This window comes from Ostrinia furnacalis, unplaced genomic scaffold (genome assembly GCF_004193835.3).
Source record: "Ostrinia furnacalis isolate ACB-3 unplaced genomic scaffold, ASM419383v2 OfSCF4891, whole genome shotgun sequence".
Taxonomy (NCBI): domain Eukaryota; kingdom Metazoa; phylum Arthropoda; class Insecta; order Lepidoptera; family Crambidae; genus Ostrinia; species Ostrinia furnacalis.
The window spans coordinates 11378-33028 of NW_021135130.1; the positions used below are offsets into that span (position 1 = coordinate 11378).

Sequence of the window (21651 nt, forward strand, 5' to 3'; positions counted from 1 at the left end):
GAAGTCAGAAAATTTGATATCTTCATTTTAATTATTTTAATTTTCATACAAATCGGATTTTATAAAATGTATTTTTACCTAACACCCTATAAATATAACCTAGCAAGGAATATATCACACACGAAGATTTTTTATACCTTGGCAGCAAAAATAGTAGAATAAATCATATTATCCTGCCATACGATTATACAGACCTTTATTTGAATAACAATCACATTATATTGATATAGCGTAATTATTAGCCTCAAGTAGATCTTAAAGATAACGTAGATAATATTGTATTGTACCCCATATAATAATTGATTATGAATTCATTCATATCACAGCACACTACAGACGCAATGTATCGTATTAACTAAGCACACTTCACACAAATGCACACACCTGTGAACTATGTACTTTTAAAACATTAACAAAAGATATCGATCATAAAAATTCAATAAGTACTTATTAGTTACCTAGATAGAAAAAATATTTACTTTAATATAGAGAGTTATATTATGTGTAAACATATTAAGGGCTGATTTTTCAATCGTCAGTTATCTTTTATCTGAAGAATAAACTTGTCATTTTGACATATTTCCCATACTGAAACTGTCATGTGCCAAACTTATTCTTCAGTTAAAAGTTATCCGACGATTGAAAAATCAGCCCTAAATGTAATAAATAACAATTTACGATTCTTCAAACAAAATTTGAAAAATCTGCTTTAAGAATCGTATTTGAAAGGAGATGGCTAAATAATTGGGGTTTATTACGGAACTCTACAATAGCAGATTCTATCAATCTCTCTAAATTATGCACTTCAGTTTAGGAGCCTGTAGCTTAGCTACTACATATTAGTTTTAATATTATTTAATCAAAAACTAATTTTATAATACGTGGACAAAGTTGTAATTAACTACATATTTAGCTAACTCCCATGTTTCTTTATTTTATAAACCCTTGCACTTATTTTTCAGTTTTCGATAGGTACGTACACGGTAGGTAGGTACACAGTGCTAAAGCTTCTAATATTGTGTTGTCACTCGAAATATATTTAAAAAGCATCATAATTAATCGAATTTCATACATCGCTAAAAAGGACCAATTTTTATTCGATTTCATTATTAAAGTGAAAAAATAAATTATTGAGATTCTACATTCTAAATATTATGTCACTTTCAAATCTGTATTGTCAATTTTCTAAAAATATATTCTTATACATAATTTTTATGTAACATGTAGGTATGTATAACTTAATTTTCTTAAACATAAATATTTTTACTTATAAAATAAATTGGACTAAAACAAAATGGAATAGGAACTTCATCGGTAACTAGGTAAAATGGATATACGTAAATGTAATTAATTACTGGAAATATTTAATTAGATTCTCGTTGTAATTACATTATTTGCGTGCATGCACAGACTTTATCGCGAGGTTCTAATGAATATTTTTTGCATATTGACGTAAACTAACTTCTACGCAAATGCATTTAAAATCGTAAAACACATTAAAATTGTAAATATATGTATAACTCGTTGTTATCTCGCCGCATTTTAAACAAAATGCACCGTTTCACGCTCAACATAATTGTTTTTGTAATAAAAATAATAATAAAGTCATGTAGCTGCGTTCATAATAAAAATATACGTTGTATTAGCTTACCTAACAGTACTGTATAGGTAGGATAATAAAGATAAATGATTTGTTTCTCGATTAGGTCGTCACCGTAAAAAATAATTGACGATTTAATATTTCATGCAGTTCCACAACTATATCTTATATAGAACAATATTTGTCGTTAATTTCCACTCAGTTATACTGAATGATTTAGTAGAACATGATCGAATACCAAAAATTTCAGATTTTTCACTTTTTACTCCTAATAGGCACCAAACTTTGTTGATAAAATCTATCTAATTCTAATTTGTAACCAGCTTTAGCTTGAAAGATTATATGTATAGAATCAAATATAAAATATACCACCATCCTATAGTTTTAATCCTCATACAGCTGTTGTTATTAAGTCCATGAAACTGCGACTCATGTAATATTATAAATTATTGCCTGATTATTTCCTTCTTTGATGTTATAAGCCCGGTTGTTGTGCAGTCTTATTTCCAAGTAGAGGATCCGGTGAATTTCCTGTAATGATAAGAAATATAAACGTTATTCTATAGTTTTATGTAAAAGGAAATATAAAACCTAGGAAATATAAGTTCGAAACTCACCAACAGCCACGGAATCAAGATGCCCATTCGCATTTGAATTATTTTCCTGGATATTGTTAGTCCGATATAAACGGACAAAAAACATCAACGTAGCTCCTACTAATGGGGAGACACCAGCCAAAATAAAGGGAACAGTGTAAGATTTGTAGTAATCATAAATATGGCCAGCTACGGGCGGCCCAATCGACAAGGGGAATGCTGCAAGTCCTAACATACAACCAATAGCTTGGGCTGCACAGTTCCTGCCACACATCTCAAACGCTATTGGCCCAATCAAAGCAATAAAGGCACCGTCGAACAATCCCATACCCAAAGAAATTGCCACCAAGAAAGGGAAAGACTCAACAAAAGGTATAATGATAGTAAGTATGCCAATAACGTAAAACGAAATTTGTTGCAACAATATTCTATCCATTCCCGGTTTATCTGCTAGATAACCAAACATGAGTCTCCCTATTCCCGAAGTAACTGCTATACATTGTAATGGTAGGTTTTTGTTACCTACGTCTACAAAACGTTTCTCGATGTAAGATTTGATGTACACATATGGGACAAAATAACCAAATAAGGCTACAGGCATGCACAATGCCCACATTCTGTACTTCTTGTTCTTCCAAATTTCGATGTTGACAATCGTTTTTAGCAAAGATTTAATGCTGTCGTCGTCCCTTATAGGCTTTTCAGCTGCCGTCAATGGAGTTGGGTTGAATAACAACCCACAAAGTGCTATACCGCACGAGAATAATGCCAAAAGTCTGAACATCCAGTCTAAGCCGTGATTTCTTATCATAACATCCATCACAACGGGAATGAAGACGGTGAAAATGGAACTGCCGATTGTGACAATGCCGTTTACAAGTCCTAGCTTCTTTTTGAAGTAGTGACCGAGGATGGCTAGAGACGGCGTGTACGCAAATGACGCTCCTAAGCCGTACATAATACCGTAGGTGAAACAAAGAGCGTCTATGTGATCAACGACGAAGGAACTGAAGAGTAGGCCAGCGGTGGCGATTGTGCCGCCAAGCACAGCGGTCAAACGGAGACCCATGAGGCCCGTCAGAACTCCTGAGAGCGGTGACAGGAAAAACGTAGTTCCCATAGCCAGCGTGCCCACCAAAGCTGGAAAACAAAAAAAACAGTTTATTTTAACTACATTAGCAATGCACCTATTTTTAACATTACATTCGTTAATAGACAGTCGTTACTTTACGAGCGACGTAGTTAACTTATCTTAACTGTCAGGAAATAAGTTATTGACATTATTCTGTGAACTATATCTTTGCTTTCAGAGTACGAATTAATTATCAACTTTGACTTTTTTTAAGCCATACAATTGAAATTGTAAGCTAATAAGCTCTACTTGGAGTATACTGACTGCTGGACACTCCAATGCCATCTTTGTGATATTTCAAAAGTGTAGTGTATCGAGGAGGTAGATAACAAGTTATGTGCTATAATAATAAATATTTGATTGATGATATGATTTTATCGCCGTAGATTTATAGCATAATTACAAGGTTGTGTATACACTGCTTTATAACTAACTAAATATGTTTTAGAACACATCTTTCGTTACCCATATCACGTTTTACCTAATATTTATTATTGCTACGACTACAACATTAATTGTATTATTTAATACCTAACCTATTTCATAAGTGAAAGAGTATATTTCTGTGAAGCCAGAAGTTCTAAATTTGTGACCGACAGACAGTTTTCAAACGACACACAATGTCTCGTAATTTAATCAGGTCACCACGTCGCCTACCACCAGAAGATAGATCTTTCCGCATTGAACGTGGTGGGGCATGCAGAAATGTTATTATTTAACTTTAGATGCGGCTTCATCTACGTCATAGGATATTCTCGCAACTGACGTAAAATTGACTAAAACGGTTTCAATAAAAGAATAAGGTTTCATCGGCAATTACAAAAAAACACTCTTCAGAAAAATTATATTTGTATTTACGAGTAAGAAGTAAGTAAGTAAGTCAATCATAGACCTAATTTAGGATTAATTTAAAACATGTTTTTAAAACAAGAGAAATCCTTTGTAGAGTATGTAAAATCTTAATAAAATTCTTAATATCGGTTATCGCATATTATCGTGTTTATATTTTGAAATAAAACAAAATTACTATCACTGCATAGTGATGAACGATTAAGGCACTGTATAAGTGCAGTAATTAACTAATTTTGTTATCTAATAGGTACATAAACATATTTTAGTTATAACCGATATTTTTCAACTAATTAAAATTTAAAAATAGGCTAACAACTCCAGGTCATGGATGTGGGCAATGATTAAGTTTGTAATATTTTATGATTGTTGTTTTTAAGTTTGATTTTAAACTAAAGTAATAAGTACAGTTAATTAGGCATTAGTAACTCTGTATTAAAGATATGCAACTCCATTATTAATTTCGTTAATGTTCAATCAATAACGGTATACACCACGCAATTACAAGAATTAACAATTTGACACCCACATGGCTCCTATTTATGATATTGTAATACGATAGTCATGCAGCAGCATAGAAAATTGATTATTCAGAAGTTTTGAGATTGAATAGGCAAGTCACGTGTCATTTGTCCATCCTGAAGTCGAGTAAAAGAATCATCAAAATTGACGAAGGCCAAGGTACAAACGACAATGCGTAAAAAGAATAATGGAGTAATGGACGTAACAAATCGACCTTCGGCGCGGGCGCCGGCCGGCTCTCAGACGGCGCCCGATGTCTATTGCAATAAATGAACGTGACATTTTTTTACAATCCAACTAGGTAATCATTACTTCTTTACGTTGACATCTTGCCGTTATTGTTTAAAACTTAAAAGCTCAAGATTGGCAGCAACAAGGTATAGCGGGTAGAGATGGGGACGAATTTGTGTTCGTCGGCTTATAAAAGTTGAAAAAGTTTTGTTTGTTTCTTAAAAAATACATTTTAGTATTTTTGCAAAAATATTTGGCAAAAATGTTGGAATGAAAAGGTATGTTATAACAATCATCTCTCATCCTACATGTATAGCTATGTCTTTTGTGGTTATCATAATTTAACTTATTAATGTTTATGAACTAATTGGACCTTATCAGTGCATGCATATCCAGTTGCGCTTTATCGGCGCCGGCGCCGCCTGCTCTTAAACAATTAGACCTTTAGTCTAAATTCCATATTAAGTCAATGGTTAACATTGATAGACAAAATCTTAACATTCGGAGATAATATTTTAATCGTTCCTTTTATGCTCGTTTTTATTGACTCCTAAACTTTTTGAATTTTTAGATAAAAGTATCTTATAAAAACTTAAGAAAGGTTTGAATCTTGCCACGTTTCAAGACATCCAATCCATTATTTTGGTAGTCAGCTCTATCACATAAATTGGGACAAATGACGATTGCACTTCAATTGAGTTCCAGTTAGTCCAGAATTCTCGAAAGAGTAATTTAAACATTAGTACAAGTACTTGGGTAATTGTCTCGTAGACCTAACGGCCCATGCGGTTAAAAACTTACTGGTTCGAATCCCTGAGGGGGGTTATGAGTGTGACTAATTTGCGTTATTGTAATTTCTATGGATTCTTTTACCGACGTCATAATGCAAGCTTAATTTGGACCTTAATATAACTTGTGAGATGTTTGAAGAAGCGTTCACACTCGCAATACTTCGCAAGATTCCTGGAAGTCACATTTTCGGTAGGTATTATCCTGTCTGTTCTAGGATGGATTTTGGATTTTGGTGTAAAGAACTGAACTGCTGATACTGAAGCCATTTATTTACGCGATTATGAATAAAAACATCCTACTTACTATCATAATCGTAAAACTTGGTGTCAATGAGTTCAAACATTTATCTTTTTGGTATCTTAATTCAATGGTAGCGTAAATATACAAATAATCATAGCGAACTTTAGGTACTGGCGTTTAAAAAACAAAGACTTATGAAAAACAAACTGTTCAAAATAAATTACAAGATGCTCGTTTCTGTAACGAGTTTTTTATTATGATCTTTGCTTGTTTTCCTAACATTCTGGAGGTTAAAGGATAATGACGTTATTGCAATAGGTAAGTAGGTTCCTCAAATATGTGTTAAAATATGTATATTACCTACATACGTTTGACGTAAACAGGTACACCAATTACCTTAAAAACTAGATACTGCACTGCACTCCAGCTAGATTAATTAGAATCTTTTCAAATATAATTAACGTGACAGATTTTGATTTTGTATGGAGACTAGCACAGGCCTCAGAGAAAAACGAGAAACTTATTTTGATGAAATTTGGCATAGAGATAGTTTGAGTCCTGGGAATGGACATAGGATAGGTAGTTTTTATCCCGGTTTTTGAAAGAGGGACTCGCGCGATAGTCTTTCTGTGACAGACAAAATTCCAAGCAGGCGAAGCCGTGGGCGGAAAGCTAGTGATATAAATTGTTCTATCTGCGTCGAATAGTAATAGGACATTGTATGACCGCCGCACCGGGTTGGTTTACCATTACCTATGTTACCTAGGTACATAGGTTCAAGATTGTGGTTTACTACAAAATGGCGATGATTAAAGCAGAATATTGTACCTATAAGTAATATAATAAGTGTCGTACTTTAACTTTCCTCAAGATACAATTAACAATCGAACGAAATCTAAAGAATAATTTATGACTGGTTCATAAATAATAGTAGTTAATTTATATACATTTATATGCTCCAGATAAGACCAACAATCATGGTCGTAAGCAAATACTTTGCAAAGTTATGTGATTTTTTTTCTTAATTAAAATATGTTTGAATTTAAAAGAGGACACTTTTAAGTCATTGTTTAACGATTATGATATTTTATACAAAGACAGTAGTGCCTCTTTTCTGTGATGCGGATTTCGGCTCACGTGCGGTTCTGGTACGCATGCGGGTTGCCCGCATTTTATTATTTCACTAGCTTTCCGCCCGCGGCTTCGCGCGCGTGGTCTACATTATCTACATATTTTACGGAACCCTATTTTTTTCCAAAATAAAATTTAGCCTATGTTAGGTACTCGTGGATAATGTAGCTTTCGAATGGTGAAAGAATTTTTAAAAACGGTCCAGTAGTTTTTGAGCCTATTCATTACAACCAAACAAACAAAGTTTTCCTCTTTATAATATTAGTGTAGACATGTTTTCCCGTTATGCGGGCTTCCTGCATTACATTTACATGCCAATATCTTGGTAAAACATGTTGTACCTATCACCTGTTAAAACTGTAAGACCAAATCATGTTGCTTTGTAATATGTTTTCACACATGTTTATGTAAATAAATATCTTTATCTTTATCTGCAACCAGCAGCGTGATTATATACCAAATACGAACGCGTGCCGAAATTTGCATCATAGGAAAAAAGCACTAATAAATTAAAAAGTTTCACATGAAAACTTTGAATTTCAAGAAGGTAAAAAGAATTACTTTCTCTCAAAATTTATTGTTGGAGGTAAGTACCTACCTCTAGGAATGTAAATTATAGATAATAGTTAATTACAAAAATCTATTTAACAGGTAATTACAGTTGTTAAAAGTGCTGTTTGCTGTACTGGCTATACCTATGAATTTAATTACTTGTCACATACTTATATGTAGATAACTATTGATTGTTTATTTTATTTTGTACATTTAAATACTAGTTAAATGAAATATTTTCTCCTAGTTATAACAATATTATCATGGCACAGAATGAAATAAGTGATTTTCCTTAAATCCAACGCCTACTTTGTACCTTTGTCAGTCGAACATTTTTATCATATCATTTAAATAAATGTAACAGACGGCTGTTTAAAATAATTGCCATACAGTTTCAGATAAGAACACTGTAAAGAGGACATGACTTGATGCACATAACACACAATATTATATGCTTTGAGTATAGATTGTTTCATTATCAGTGCAAGTATTAGATGTGAAACTTAAGATGTATTAGAGTTAAGAAAGGTTGTATTTTGTTACTGATTGTGTTCCTTAAATAAATAAGTAATTTTATCAAAAATTAAACTAATGAAGAGTTAATAAAGTTATAATGACAGGATCCTATAATAAAGTATCTTATTAACAATCAAACAACAATTAATATAAAATAATTTGAATACAGGTTAAAAGAATTTTAGAATATTAATCTTCATCATTTGTTTTTTAATTTAATGATGCAATACTTAGGTACTTTGAAAAGTTAACTGTGTCAATCATTTATCTTCTTTAACATACTAAACTTTAAAATGATGATTAATATTACTGAACAGGAATGGTTTAACAGTTTTAAATTAATGGCAATTTGATTTTTTCAATAAATATTCAGAAATTTCTCTAATGTAAGGAACACTCTATATTACATCATTGTTATCATACAAACCAAGCTTCATTTTCAGGTCAGTCACTTATAGTCAACAATTGGTGCTCAATTCCAAAAGGAGTAAGCAGTTTTATGGGTAGGGTTAATACAATGATTAATTACACTATTTTTAAAGATAAAAATGAAAAGAATATACTTACATGCGCGACTCTCGGCGTTTGGTATGTTTGCATCTTTCAGTTTTCTTTCAAGTTCAGGGTATATTACGCTGTAAGAATTTATAACGCCAAATAATAGCCCATTCGTAAGAAAAGAGCCAACCATTACAGCATATGCTCTAAATCCTCCATCTGGAGGCCCTCTCTTAGAAGCATGGTTAGGGTTTCCATTAACTTCAGTCTTTTGACTCCCACCAAGCAAGTCCGTGGCTTCCCTTGGCTCAAATTCCATTTTCTCTAACATCACCGATGTTTATTTTTGAGCTGTTAGTTGATACTCTTCCGCTGATAATACACGTGCTTCAAAATCTATTGTCAAGAAGTTAATTCACAGTTAAGATAAGGCATTATTCAACATTCTAATAATGAATGGCTAGATATTCCGCAGATAGTCACTTATCAGCTGTTTTTGAAGCACAGAAGTAATCAAAACTAATTGATAACTTAACGATTAGAGCCGCGTAACAATTTACTAACGCTACAGTAGTATCACGCGGCTGTCGAACTACTAACTACTAACTAAAGTAAAATTAAACCAAGTGACTTTTTGCTTGAATAAAAAAAGAGGCGAGTTTGAACGAGGAAGGATCCTTCCTGCCTGCTGTGACAGTGACAGTTAGGCTGTCAATGTCAGCTGAGATTGGGGGAGTTTAGCCGAAAATAGCGCTAGCTAGCGCTAGTAAAAAAATGGCGTCCTTTTAACGGTAAGTGCTATCACTGCAAAAAATTTATAGGAAAACGTTACTTTTAAAGTTAGCAAACGTGTCCTCGCCGAAAACCATGCTAAAGTTTTCGTTGGTTGCCATGGCGATCGCCATTTTGCTAACAATTTCTAACAAGCGCTATTTTCGGCCAAACGCCCCCAAACATAGTGATGTTGGTATGTTACAAATAAAACCGATTCGATTAACCGCTTATGTGCTGGCAATGCTGGCATACATTTTAAATCTCATCCAAATCAAATTGTTTTTATGTAATACTAGCTGACCCGGCGAACTTTGTTCCGCCTTAATGGCAATAAATAAGCAGACATTTTTTTTAATTTCGAACGGGATAAAAAGTATCCTATGTCCTTCTCCTGGCTCTAAACTACCTCCCTGACAATTTTCAGCTAAATCGGTTCAGCCGTTCTTGAGTTATAAGTGGAGTAACTAACACGACTTTCTTTTATATATATAGATTTAAAAATGTGCTCATATTAATAATATCGTTACTATACCCAAATGCCCATCAAGAGTATATTACCTTACATCAATACATATTATTATTATGAAAAGAATTTTGTAGTTAAATTCGAGTCTTCATCACGTATTTTGCCCTACACAACCAACAAAAACATATCAAGATTCAACAAAATTGCCTAGAAAAATTATTGAATGTTGACATGTTTTTGTTGATTGTGTGGGGCAAAACACGGACTAGACACCGGACTTAAAAGACAACTGACAAGTGAGTAAAGGACTACCGATTAGCAAAATTTAGTTTCCAAGAGTATTGTTTTCGCCGAGATCTACCTCAATTAACCGGTACTATGACCATGACTATGACTACATGTTTCGTACTTCGCACCTCACTAGTTGACGTTTAGTGTCAACGTCACCATGACTGTCTGTCTGTCACCATCTGTCACTCTCAGTACCCAGCTGTTTTTTTTTGCTGTATGGTGCTGACGTCGTACATATTTATTAATTTATTCTATTAAATAAATTATTACGTTACATTTTGTCATTAAGTTACTGTTAACGCTAATTGTGTGACTTAACCAGACAGCTGAAAATATAAAAGGGTAACCTTCAAAAAATCAAATCTAGTCTACTAATTATTTTCATCATACAAAACTAATTTCTGAATTTATTACTCAATATTATACGAATACCTTTTCGATTTCAGCTTAATCATGGCTCCCTCGACTGATTGGGATGAAATAAAACGATTAGCAGCGGATTTTCAAAAAGCTCAATTAAGCTCTACTGCCCAGAGGTAGGTTCAATTCCATACTTAGTCTAAATACTTAGTTCCTTTTCAATCGGATGAACTCTGCATACATCTTATAATATTAACAAATGCTTAAAATATGATTTTTGTTTACTTAAATATTTCTTACAGGTTATCAGAAAGAAATTGTGTGGAGATTGTAACAAAACTGATAGAGTTAAAACTCATTGATGTTATTTTTACTACTGACGGGAAAGAATATTTGACGTCTCAGCAGCTTACAAAGGAGATAAAAGATGAACTTTATGTGCATGGTGGTAGAATCAACACTGTAGACCTAGCTAAAGAATTAAGTGTTGATTTAAATCAAATCAATGCAAGTGTTGCAGATATTGTCAAAGGAAAAGAAGTTCAGCTAGTGTCTGGCTATTTAATTGCTAATTATTATCTTGAAAAAATTGCAAGGGAGATAAATGAAAAATTACAATTACAAGGTCAAATATCAGTAGGAGAGTTAACTTTACAATATGATTTGCCTGCTGAATTACTTCAACATAATGTGCTTGAAAAATATCTGGGAAAAATAATTATTGGCAAACAAGATTCTTCAGAGCCGAGGACTTTCTATACGGAAGAGTATATTACAAGAACTAAAGCGAAGATCCGTGGAGCCTTGATGGGTTTGTTGAAGCCGACCCCTGTTGCGGTTATAATTAATCACTGCAATCTGGCTGATCGCTTGTTTATGTCGTTGTTTGACCAGTTGAATGCACCTGGAGTCTTGACGGGACGACAGGCGGGTGCTTTGTATGTGCCATCTTGTTACACTAAATCACAAAACGACTGGGTGGTCAGTTTTTACAAACAAAACAACTATTTGGAATATGATGCTCTGTCCAGGTTGGGAATATCAGACCCCAAAGGCTATGTGAAGAGGATTTTTACAAATGAAAACTTAACATTTCTTAGCACCTGTGCAATTGGTGCCCAGATTATGCAGCAGTTAGAGACTGCGCTGGAAGAATGCATAGCATCGAAAAGTTACTTAGATGTAGTTTCTTTATTACCTTCTGTCTTATCTAGTACAGATATTGAAAATGTTCTAGACACACTTTTGAAGAATAATTCGAAGTCGACTACTTTGTTTGACAATACTGGTAAGTAAATATAAGTTATCAATTACATAATAATATACTAGTATATTAAACAAAGCTGGTAATCATTACATTTTTTTGCAGTATTTAGTAACAGCTACATTGAAAGTTTGAAGCAAAGTTGTATGTCAGTGACACAGAAAAAAGCTGAAGAGGTTGTTAAATCTGGGAAGTACCAACAGTTCTTTTTGGAAAAACAACTCAGTAAATCTTCTGAGAATAGTCACAGTCATGTGGATCAAAAAGCAGAGAGACGGGAAGAGCGAAGAAGGAAAGCAGCATCAGGAAAAGCTGGTGGTGGCAGCCAGGGTCGGGAAACCAAAACTAAAGCCGTCAAGAAACATCAAAGATCATCTAAACATGCAGCTAACGATTCTGACTCAGATGACGCATCTAACGTGGCTAAAAAATCGGAAACTACTCTAGACATCATCACTGTTGATGATGTAGAGAGCATAATCAAAGAAACATTAGAAAACGAAGGCCTTGATGATTTAATTACGCCAATTGCAGAATATCTTCAAGGGTAAGCCAACAATAAACATCATAATTTTAATAAACTTATCAGAGGTCAGAGGTAATATTTTAATTTTGACTTAAATAGAAAGACACGGGTCTTAACGCGACATTTATTAATGAGTTACATTAAGTACTCACGGCTATTCTATTTAAGTCGAAATGGAACGAGAAAATTAAAAATCTTATATTTTAATATTGTCAATTTTTATTCCAGGAGCCTTAATCAAACTGCTTTGTCAATAGCAAAGGAAACTGCAGAAAAACTTCTCCAAGATGCCAGCCAGAACAGAAAGCAGACTCACACTTCTACTCAAGATAAAATCAACATTTTAGTGAATGATATAAAGCTGTATGAAAAGGGATTGAAATCATTCCCACCTGATCAACAAACCCAATTCATAAAGTATCTTTTAAAGAGCTTAGGTGGCGACATTCTCGCTGAATTCTGTAAATATGCAGCCAATCAATGCAACCTGTCTGTTCAAGTTGATGTGCTCTCAGTGGAACAAAGGAATAAGATTCTAAAAGACCTGTCAGATGAATACAAGAAGCCATTGTCGGCATTGAATGCTACACTCTCTGAACAGAACATTGAGTTGTTCTATCAAGCTATTGATGTGTGTCTCTCAGCATGTGGCATGATTTTGAAGAAAGTGGACAAGAAGAAGGACAAGTAAGTGGAATATTGCTTTATGAACACTTAAATCTACTTTTAGACTCAAGTACACAGAAATAATAGTTCACCTAATGCTAAAACTTACATGGATATGCACCTGAATGCAGGCAGCATAGGAACGGCCATTGTAGAAACCTTTGAGGGAGGCATTTGTCTAGCAATGGACGTCTTCTGATTGAAATAGTAATGCCAAAATTACGGTCTTTAGCTATAAATCTGTAGTAGATACTTGACTGTGTATGCTTTTGCATGTTTGATTAATGAGTATATTTTTTACAGGCTACTGATACAAAATCACAGAGAAAAACTGATAGCAGAGCTAGAAAATTGCGATGATCCAGCCCTTAGCCTGCATATAGCCGTGCTGGCGATATTCACCATCGTGACTCAAAATATGCTGCACGCGTCCGGGAGACAAGTGCCTGCTATAGTGGCGCTCCTGAAGACGCACGTCAAAGAAGAACATTTTGAACACTTGCAGCAGTGCCAAGGTTAGTTTAATGAAGATTGCTTTTTTGTTGAGGTTTATCACTTTCTTAATCTTACCTGTGTTAAAGATTGCAAAAATGCTGCATTGGATTCATTGTATGTTTTTCCTAATTTTTTTTCTCTCTTTTAAGTCTTGTCCCAGTCTAATAATAATTGTTAGTTCTTATTTTCTGCCTCGAAAATATTCGTGGCTCCCAAAACTTCCAGCTGCCGAAGTTCAAAACTGAATCAAATGGAAACGACATTCGACTCAAGACATGTCGACAGTAATTATTTTAGCGGGTAGTTTATCATTTCGATACGGACATGTCCTGACTACCCTGCCTGCCCCCTAGGCCCGTGGCCCCTTCGTGACAGTTTTAATTCTCTTTTATAATGCGAACAGCTAGGGACTGGAATTCGCTGCCTGCTGCTGTCTTTCCCGAACATTATAATCCGGGCCTCTTTAAAGGCGAGATTGAATTGGCAAATATGTACCTACCATCCTAGACTAGCGGTAACTTTAGAACTAAAGTTCGTCTAGCGATTACCTAATAAACTACAGTTCCCTCCGTGAAGCGATTGCTAAATTGAATTTGTCACTAAAATATTCTGTGACGAATGTTACGAAATTCGGTAACGATTTTGATAAAATAAAGTCGTACGCAATATTACGAATTAAAATCTATAACGAAGGTCTGTTTCTAATTTCTTGAATGTTATATTTCAGAATTGGTTACTAAATATCTTATTGCATCTGACGAAGAGAAAACTGATGTCGAGGACAAACTAAAGGAACTGCTGCCTGCCCTGAAGAATACGGTCCAAGAGATTAAAAAGCAAAAGTGAGATTTATACCCGTATGTATATAAAGAGACATTATTTTATTTACTCAAGCCTATGTATATTTTATCTTACAATAAAATGGATTTTGGTATAAAAAATATTGAATTATTTTTAATTGCCATCCTATGGCTCCAAATAAGTAGTAGAAGTAAGATGAGAATTAGTAAACTCAATATCATTTATAAGTACCATCGGCAACAGTTTTAACTATCCATTGCCTGTCATGTCGTCTCGTTCTATCGCAAAGATTCCCCATTTGATGAGAGCGAGAGCAAAAACGGAAATGGATAGTTAACAATGTGGCCGTGTGTACATATTTAATCGATTTTATTAATTAATTTATTTATTTATTTAGGAAAACCAGGTACCTAATCAATGCCATAAAAATATTTTTTTATGACACTATTAAAATTATTTTTATTACGCAGTCTGTTGGTCTAAAAAAACGTACATTTAAATTATGTATGAGTTCAAAGAGCACAAAAAGTATGTAGGTAAATACATTAATCATTTCTGTGATAGGACCAATGATAATAGGGCAAGGCCCTTTTCGAGTTCCAAACAAAAGTTAACTTGATCTTTATCAAGCCAACTTTTGTCATTTCATTTGATTCGTTGTTTTAATTGTTATGAATGGTTTTAGTGTTTACGTAAATATAAACTACAAATTCGAATTGTTGGTTGTTTTCTAATTGAACTTTTTGTTCAAACAAATTATGAATACTTGATATAGATTGATACGTAAATGAAACACTTCTTTCATCTGGCTGAGGCATTTATTAACATTTATTTTTGTTTTTCAATTTTTTATCTTAATACAACATACATAGTAATTAACAATACATAATAAATAGTCCAAAAGTATATTACGCCTACAAAATAGCGTAGTCGTTATAAGATTATCGCCATATGAGTTGCCTGCACATATTCAGCGTATGCAACCCATCAGTGACACGGTCGAAAACTGGGAATATAACCGAGAGAGTTGGTGTTATACGAGTGGGAGCGGCCCTGCGGCCCGCGGCTCGCGGCCGCCCCCGAGCATTCGTCCAGCGCTCGGCCGAGCGTTCGCCCGAGCGCGCCGAGCGGTCTGTTGCCGTCTGCACTACAAATGACAAGATTGCGCGTGAGATTGTCTAGTTTCCAACAACTTACCAGTTTGTGCGGTCAGAAAAGTTAAATATGTTATTTTTGGCAAAACGTAACATTTGAGAAAATATACCTATTTTAAATCTCTATCTAGTGGTAATGAATTAAATATATGTATCTACAAAAATAGTTTGCATTTTTAAATAATATCATCAAGGAAAACGGCAGAAGTTGCGGTTTCTTCAGGAAAATGCTTTACATATATTTAATTTTGACAGCGGAAAAATTTTACGAAAATTTTGTGTGATTCTATAATTGACCAAATTAAATTATTTGTGTTTTAATTACTACAAGTGTGACATCTAAAAATATTACTCTTCAACAGTAAAGTTAGTTGAAGTACTTAAGTTCTCTCCCATTTGAGCGAGATTGTTAGGTAGGTATAAGTACAGTTATGAATTTATGACAAATAGATATTATTACATTATGTAATTTGAACTGGGTTCGGAAGATCTAATGAGCTTTCTTCCACCTCTTACAGCAGAGATGTAGTTAGGCATCCTTCCAATCGCAATACGTTGCGAGTTATAAAAGTGACTAGAAACGATTTATTTTATAAATACTCGATACGTGTAGAGAAATTGTGCTCATAGTCTGTGCTTACATATTATATTGTAACAATAATTAGATAAATATAATAGTGAGGGTGTGCGATGAAAGTGCGTGGTCGCGGCGCGCGCGCCGGACGATAGCGACGTAATCTACCTACACATAGGTACAATACATACGTACACAAATTGACTGAAACGGCGAAACATTACGAAAGCAACGGGAACAGTAATCTATAATCGCTTTAACAAATACATATTATGCTTCTCTCGAATACGCAAATAACCCTGGAGATGTCCGAAAGCCCAAACAGATAATACGTTCAGTCCGTATTTAATACAGACTTACAACTGTAGATACATAATTATAATATAATATATAAATTAATAATAATCACATTGATAGGTACATAGTCTATTCTCGAGATCGTGATTTGCGTCTTAACCTATAGTATTTAAAATATCACAATAAATTGCTGTGCACATACGAAACAGGCAAATTTTGAGTGCAATTACATTAATGTATTATAATAGCGTTACTCTCCTCCCTAATAAAACATTTACACTTAGAAAATAATACACGTCATACCACATAACGAGAAGATAACACGCGCACGAATGATGTGTGATGATGAACGATAGTCGCCGAAGTCTGAGGTCCGAGTGGCTAAACGTGTAATCCCACACAACGGAATAACGAAAACTACTATCATGATCTCAATTTAGTACAGAATAAAATATGTTTTTGACATTTAAATGATAAATTAATACTGAAAACTTATTTTAAATAAAAGAATCTCTTGGTATTGATACGTGCATAAATTATTGATTACATATTCATGGTTAAGTTAACGGGATTCCTCGGGACAAATTGTACGATACTTTCAAAATAATAATTAATTAATTATCAAGGAGATCAAATTAAAAATGGCAAACTTCTATCTATTTCTACAAAACCACTGGAACGGCGATAAGTCTTGCAAGAGATTAACATCAAAGCAGCCTACTTGAATTTACGTAATTTGAGAAATTAATAGTTTTATAATAACGGTGATTTTACTTGTCGGGAAATTTCGAATTTCATAAATACCGCAGAGTCTGATGGCTCAAGAACTCACGTTCTAACAGACTAAAGCGGTGTTTATCCGGTATTAGTCATCTTTATATTGTGTAACCTTCTATTGGATGTATGCGACTTTATAAACTTAACTTACTAGCCATTGCTTTGATGTGCCTCCGGAATCTCTAACACGAGCTATCAGCACTATTAAACGTTCACATCCACTTCTTATCCAATAATATAATTTCATGACCAAATGAGATCCATGTAATCTACCGCTATAAAATATGGGTGCTGTTAAATTATACTAATTAATTTTAATAAATGCAGTAATTTTGTGCAATTTGGTTATAGTATCAAGAAAACAATAATGCTGAGACAAATATTTTCTAATTCATACATTAATCTAAATTCCAAGAATATAATAATTTTGTTATACATTTATAGACAATGTCTCTATCCTCTATCATCTACACACCTATTCTACTAATGTTTTAGGTGGTTATCCACACTAATAATATATCTAAGCTTATTTTTTATAATATAATTTTAGTAATAATATGCCTTAAATTTATTTACTTGCGGATGTGAACATTAATAGGTGTTCCTTATTTAAAATAATGCTAGTATTTAATTGGTGACTAAAATACTAAATTAGCAGATTGAAATTAATTGTATACGGGTAAGTTAATAATTTATACACTATGCTGAAAAAAAAATCTCTATAAAAATGAGCTTAGGCAAAGTAGTTTTTAAGACAGTTTAAATTATCCTTCTTTATGTTCTTTGGTAGTGTTGTATTTCAATTACTGATTTTGTAAGAAGGTGTAAAAATCACAATATTTTTCAAATCAATACCAATAAATTCTTTTAAAAAAACTGAATTTAAATTATAATATCAGGGGCCATGGTCTTAAATAAATGTGCGTGTAATAATGTATGAGTGATTACATAATATGGCCTGCGTGGATTTAAAAATAATTAGCTTGTAGAAAAACGACAAAGACGTACATATACTGAACTAGCCAAATAAACAATCAGTAGAAAAACAATAAGTAGGAACTGATTACTGACTAGAGCCGGCACATAGCTGTTCAGACTTTTTCGGCACTCGACAACAATGATCACTTTCAGTCAAAACTCTAACTTTGTGCTAATTGTACGAAAAGTTACAACGAATGTTCTTATTACTTTAATAGATACAATATGTCTAAATAAATAAATGAATTTTATAGTACATATTATGGATTAACATTTTAACAATAATAGCTGCCTATATTTGAGATTTTATGTTATGTTAAAATATATTAAATGCTCTCCTTACACAAGCGTTTTCCACAAAACAATGTTGAAGTGCCCGTACCAAGGAATGAAAGACTTCAGCGGCCGCTTGAGGTCCGAGTGCCCAGAAGGCGCAGCTCTTCAAGTATAGGCCGAATAGTTAACTAAATAAATTACAAATTAATACAATATACCTATGTACACATTCTTAGAGTTCTCTTATTTTATTTTACAACCCTCATCATAATAAGGAATATCGTAACTTAATATAGTCATACATAAAGTGAATAAATATTTCAACAAACGGATATAAACATTTATGTTTCGTCAAATGAAGAACTATTAATCTAAAATATTTATGTATATGTTCTACGACTAACAATGTCGACTACCAGTCTCACATTTTAGTTAATAAGTGCTAGAAGGTACGAAATACTTGGAAAATAAATCAGCTGCGGAAAGGTTTAATCGGGACGAAACCAGATCGCACGCATCACTTCGTTAGTTTCAACGCATACGCATCGGAGCTGTCGCGACTGTTCGCTGCCTGAAACCTTACACTACACTTTATGTGGTCATGGTTTTGGCGTATGCTGCACCACTACTTGATATGTTTCATTACGTTCAACGCGTCTACGTGTATCTTTCCTGGTTGCGTCCGAGTGTGTTCAGAGTGGGATTTCGCAGCTAGCACTGATCGCGGGAGAGCACTTGTACCGGTCGATCGAGTGTCAATTCATAATCATAGGGTCCGTGTGGAACTAGCGGAATGTTGGAGCACTAGAGGGTCGGGGTCCTGGGTCGGTCCTTAGCGGCCGCGCGCCCACCGGAGCAGCGCGTCGGCCAGGACGTCTAGGTGGGCCTTCGTCTGAAACAGAAACCAATTAAAATTCAATAACAAACGAGAAATGAGAGCCTTTATTTAGTCTCAGTCTAAAATTTACGTCTATAAGTTATAACTCTTGTTGTTGAACGAAGGAAAGCAATCTAGGTTATGCGTAGGCGGATCAACGAGCGCTATAAGAAAGGCAAAGTGATTTCCTTCGATTATTATGTAATATTACAAGTTATTAATAGTAGTTAATTAATTTTTAATTTGACTCTACAGACAAAGTAGGCGTTGAAGTAGTTAACTCTTACTAAGAAAATTGTATTTCAAATTCTTAGGTATAATTCGACGTAGGTACCTACCTACGTTAATGTTGTTTTGAATCGACCTTCACAAAGTAGTGAACTTTTAATGGACCGGATATTTGATAAGGTTATGAATCGGAAGCTTGAAACCAGCAGGCGGCCATTATCCCCTCACCTCTAAAACCACCGAGTCCTGGGTTTGGCAGCGGTAAGTTTCCGGTATCAAGTTGCACAGGTTATCTTACTGCCAAGCTTAATGGCATGTGATTTATTAATGATGAAAATGGATAGTTACCGAATACCAATTCGTAGGCGTCTGCTGGATGGATTAAATGAATCAGATCAGACTTAACACACAGACGGAATAGCTAGCTGACTATAATACATTCAGATGTAAGTAATGCACTGAGCTGTCGATCGAGGGTAGTTAGATGTCTATGGAGGCTCATTAAGCCTACTACTAGTAAAGAGAAATTTCAGGCAGACGGCTGGCTTTTAAGCCTTTGCAAAATGGAAGTAGGATTACGAAAATGTGAAAATATGCTTTCTTTCCTGAAGTGAATGTTAGATACCTATCTAATGCTAGTTCTGTCTTTAAAATACTCGTAAGTATCTAACACATGATTTTTCGAAATAAAGAATCAAGTAAGACGTGAACTCGTGTAATTTCAGCAGGTTTTACCTAGGTATCAGTAGGTAGTTGTACCCAGCGTCACAGTCGAAAAATCATGTTCGACGAATGATTAAAATAAATAAATAATAAATAAATAAATAAATCTTTGGACAATTACCAAATAGCAAAGTGGCGATGTCTTTATCTACTAAGTATGTGATGGTAAAACATTTAGTTCACGTCTTTAGAACCTGGCAATTTTTCCACCATCGAAAGCCGAATCACATTGAGAATTTAAGATCCAACTGTATTTGGTGTATTTTCAATCGCAAAGAAAAGTAGGTATTGTTTACGATACTGAGACTTCATTCTGTTTGCGTAGATTTTTATCGTACAAAAATTGCTTTGTTCCAATGGCGTCAGCTGCAAGTGATGGAAAGGTAAACGTACCGTTTTGTAGAACATACAGGCCTGCCGGTCTTCATCCTCGCCGCTGGGGCAGTCGATGAACCCGTCGCAGAGCACGTGGTCATCAATGCAGCGGTACCGGCCCTGCCGGTCCGGCGTGGGGCACGCGAACCGCTCCATGCCGTCCGCGGCTGGTGGGCACTCTGGAAACAAAAAAAAAGATTAAAATCTACAATTCTTAACATTTAAGCTTGTGTCGTAATACTTTCACTGAAATTAAGTCTCTGCAGACAACACTTTTTATAGGCTTCTAATTTATATGACAAAATGGCCAAATCCACAAAAACACAATCGTCGTAATTCGTACCTACTTACTTCCATAGCCCGTTAAACTATCGGCCGTCAAAAACCTGTAATCTGCGGGGACTTACTGCATAACATCGATGAATTAGTGTTAAAAAATTGGGGCTCTGAAAAATAATTTATTTTCAAAATGGCAGTCTAGACGAAAATTAAATAATTTTGAGAACCAGTCTATGTCGTAAACTTTTTAGCTCACATTCTTCTGTAGCGCTACTATTGCTAAGAGTTACTATTGGAAACTTGTATTGGTTTACTACAATCGATAGCATATTTAAAGCATCGAATAGTTTTTGAAAAAACTACACAGGTTAACTTGAAAGTTTACTTTACTCGCTATCGATAGTTTGTGTAGTTTTTGTGCTGTCATGTCAGCAAACACATTGACGTATTCGACTTCATACTCAATGAATCTGCTGTTATTTTACTATATTTTTCGTTATGGACTGTGAATGGGTTAAACCGGGGCGCCCTGAGGCGTTGCGAGGCCACGCTTGAGGCGTCGCGAGACTTATGCCTACCTAATCGTAGCAAGAGTCAATGTTGCGCGACGCTGTAAAATAAACAGAGGGTGAGAAGTATTGTCGTATGTAAAATTTTAGGAAGACGTCGCAAAAATAATCTTAAGAGACTTGTACCTACAGTAACAGCACGAACAGTACCTAGGTAAGTAATAAGTGAGGATAGCTCAATTAGATATATGAAAGTAACTCTACTATAAGGAGTTCGAACCTACGCGAATCAATACGGAACC

At 34.4% G+C, this 21651-nt stretch overlaps 3 protein-coding genes across 3 annotated transcripts; 1 reads left to right on the top strand and 2 right to left on the bottom strand.

Moving 5' to 3' along the window:
- On the bottom strand, window positions 1-9281 carry kar (monocarboxylate transporter 10-like protein kar). The gene is made up of 4 exons (XM_028314669.1): window positions 8729-9281; window positions 2218-3336; window positions 658-2131; window positions 1-517 (listed from the first exon to the last, which is right to left on the bottom strand). The coding sequence occupies exons 1-3, from the start codon at window positions 8988-8990 to the stop codon at window positions 2076-2078; spliced, it is 1437 nt and encodes a 478-aa protein (XP_028170470.1). The 5' UTR covers window positions 8991-9281; the 3' UTR covers window positions 1-517; window positions 658-2075.
- A 1098-nt stretch (window positions 9282-10379) lies between these two features.
- On the top strand, window positions 10380-14362 carry Ufl1 (UFM1 specific ligase 1). Its single transcript, XM_028314671.1, has 7 exons — window positions 10380-10532; window positions 10637-10726; window positions 10853-11838; window positions 11920-12361; window positions 12569-13027; window positions 13310-13521; window positions 14229-14362. The coding sequence occupies exons 2-7, from the start codon at window positions 10644-10646 to the stop codon at window positions 14345-14347; spliced, it is 2301 nt and encodes a 766-aa protein (XP_028170472.1). The 5' UTR covers window positions 10380-10532; window positions 10637-10643; the 3' UTR covers window positions 14348-14362.
- Window positions 14363-17879: 3517 nt separating this feature from the next.
- jeb (low-density lipoprotein receptor domain-containing jelly belly protein) lies at window positions 17880-20978 on the bottom strand. The gene is made up of 3 exons (XM_028314670.1): window positions 20969-20978; window positions 20580-20740; window positions 17880-19250 (listed from the first exon to the last, which is right to left on the bottom strand). Exons 1-3 carry the CDS (start codon window positions 20976-20978, stop codon window positions 19191-19193), a joined length of 231 nt encoding a protein of 76 aa, XP_028170471.1. The 3' UTR covers window positions 17880-19190.
- Window positions 20979-21651: the final 673 nt, after the last annotated feature.

What these genes read in the sequence shown, in the direction of transcription:
- kar (XM_028314669.1), bottom strand. Translation starts at nt 8,990, where the DNA reads ATGTTAGAGAAAATGGAATTTGAGCCAAGGGAAGCCACGGACTTGCTT. An exon ending in AAACGCCGAGAGTCGCGCAT is followed by an intron (nt 3,337 to 8,728) that starts GTAAGTATATTC and finishes TTTGTTTTCCAG; the next exon opens with CTTTGGTGGGCACGCTGGCT. An exon ending in TCTTGATTCCGTGGCTGTTG is followed by an intron (nt 2,132 to 2,217) that starts GTGAGTTTCGAA and finishes TTATCATTACAG; the next exon opens with GAAATTCACCGGATCCTCTA.
- Ufl1 (XM_028314671.1), top strand. Translation starts at nt 10,644, where the DNA reads ATGGCTCCCTCGACTGATTGGGATGAAATAAAACGATTAGCAGCGGAT. An exon ending in TTAAGCTCTACTGCCCAGAG is followed by an intron (nt 10,727 to 10,852) that starts GTAGGTTCAATT and finishes TATTTCTTACAG; the next exon opens with GTTATCAGAAAGAAATTGTG. An exon ending in ACACTTGCAGCAGTGCCAAG is followed by an intron (nt 13,522 to 14,228) that starts GTTAGTTTAATG and finishes GTTATATTTCAG; the next exon opens with AATTGGTTACTAAATATCTT.
- jeb (XM_028314670.1), bottom strand. An exon ending in CCTGTATGTTCTACAAAACG is followed by an intron (nt 19,251 to 20,579) that starts GTACGTTTACCT and finishes TTTCTGTTTCAG; the next exon opens with ACGAAGGCCCACCTAGACGT.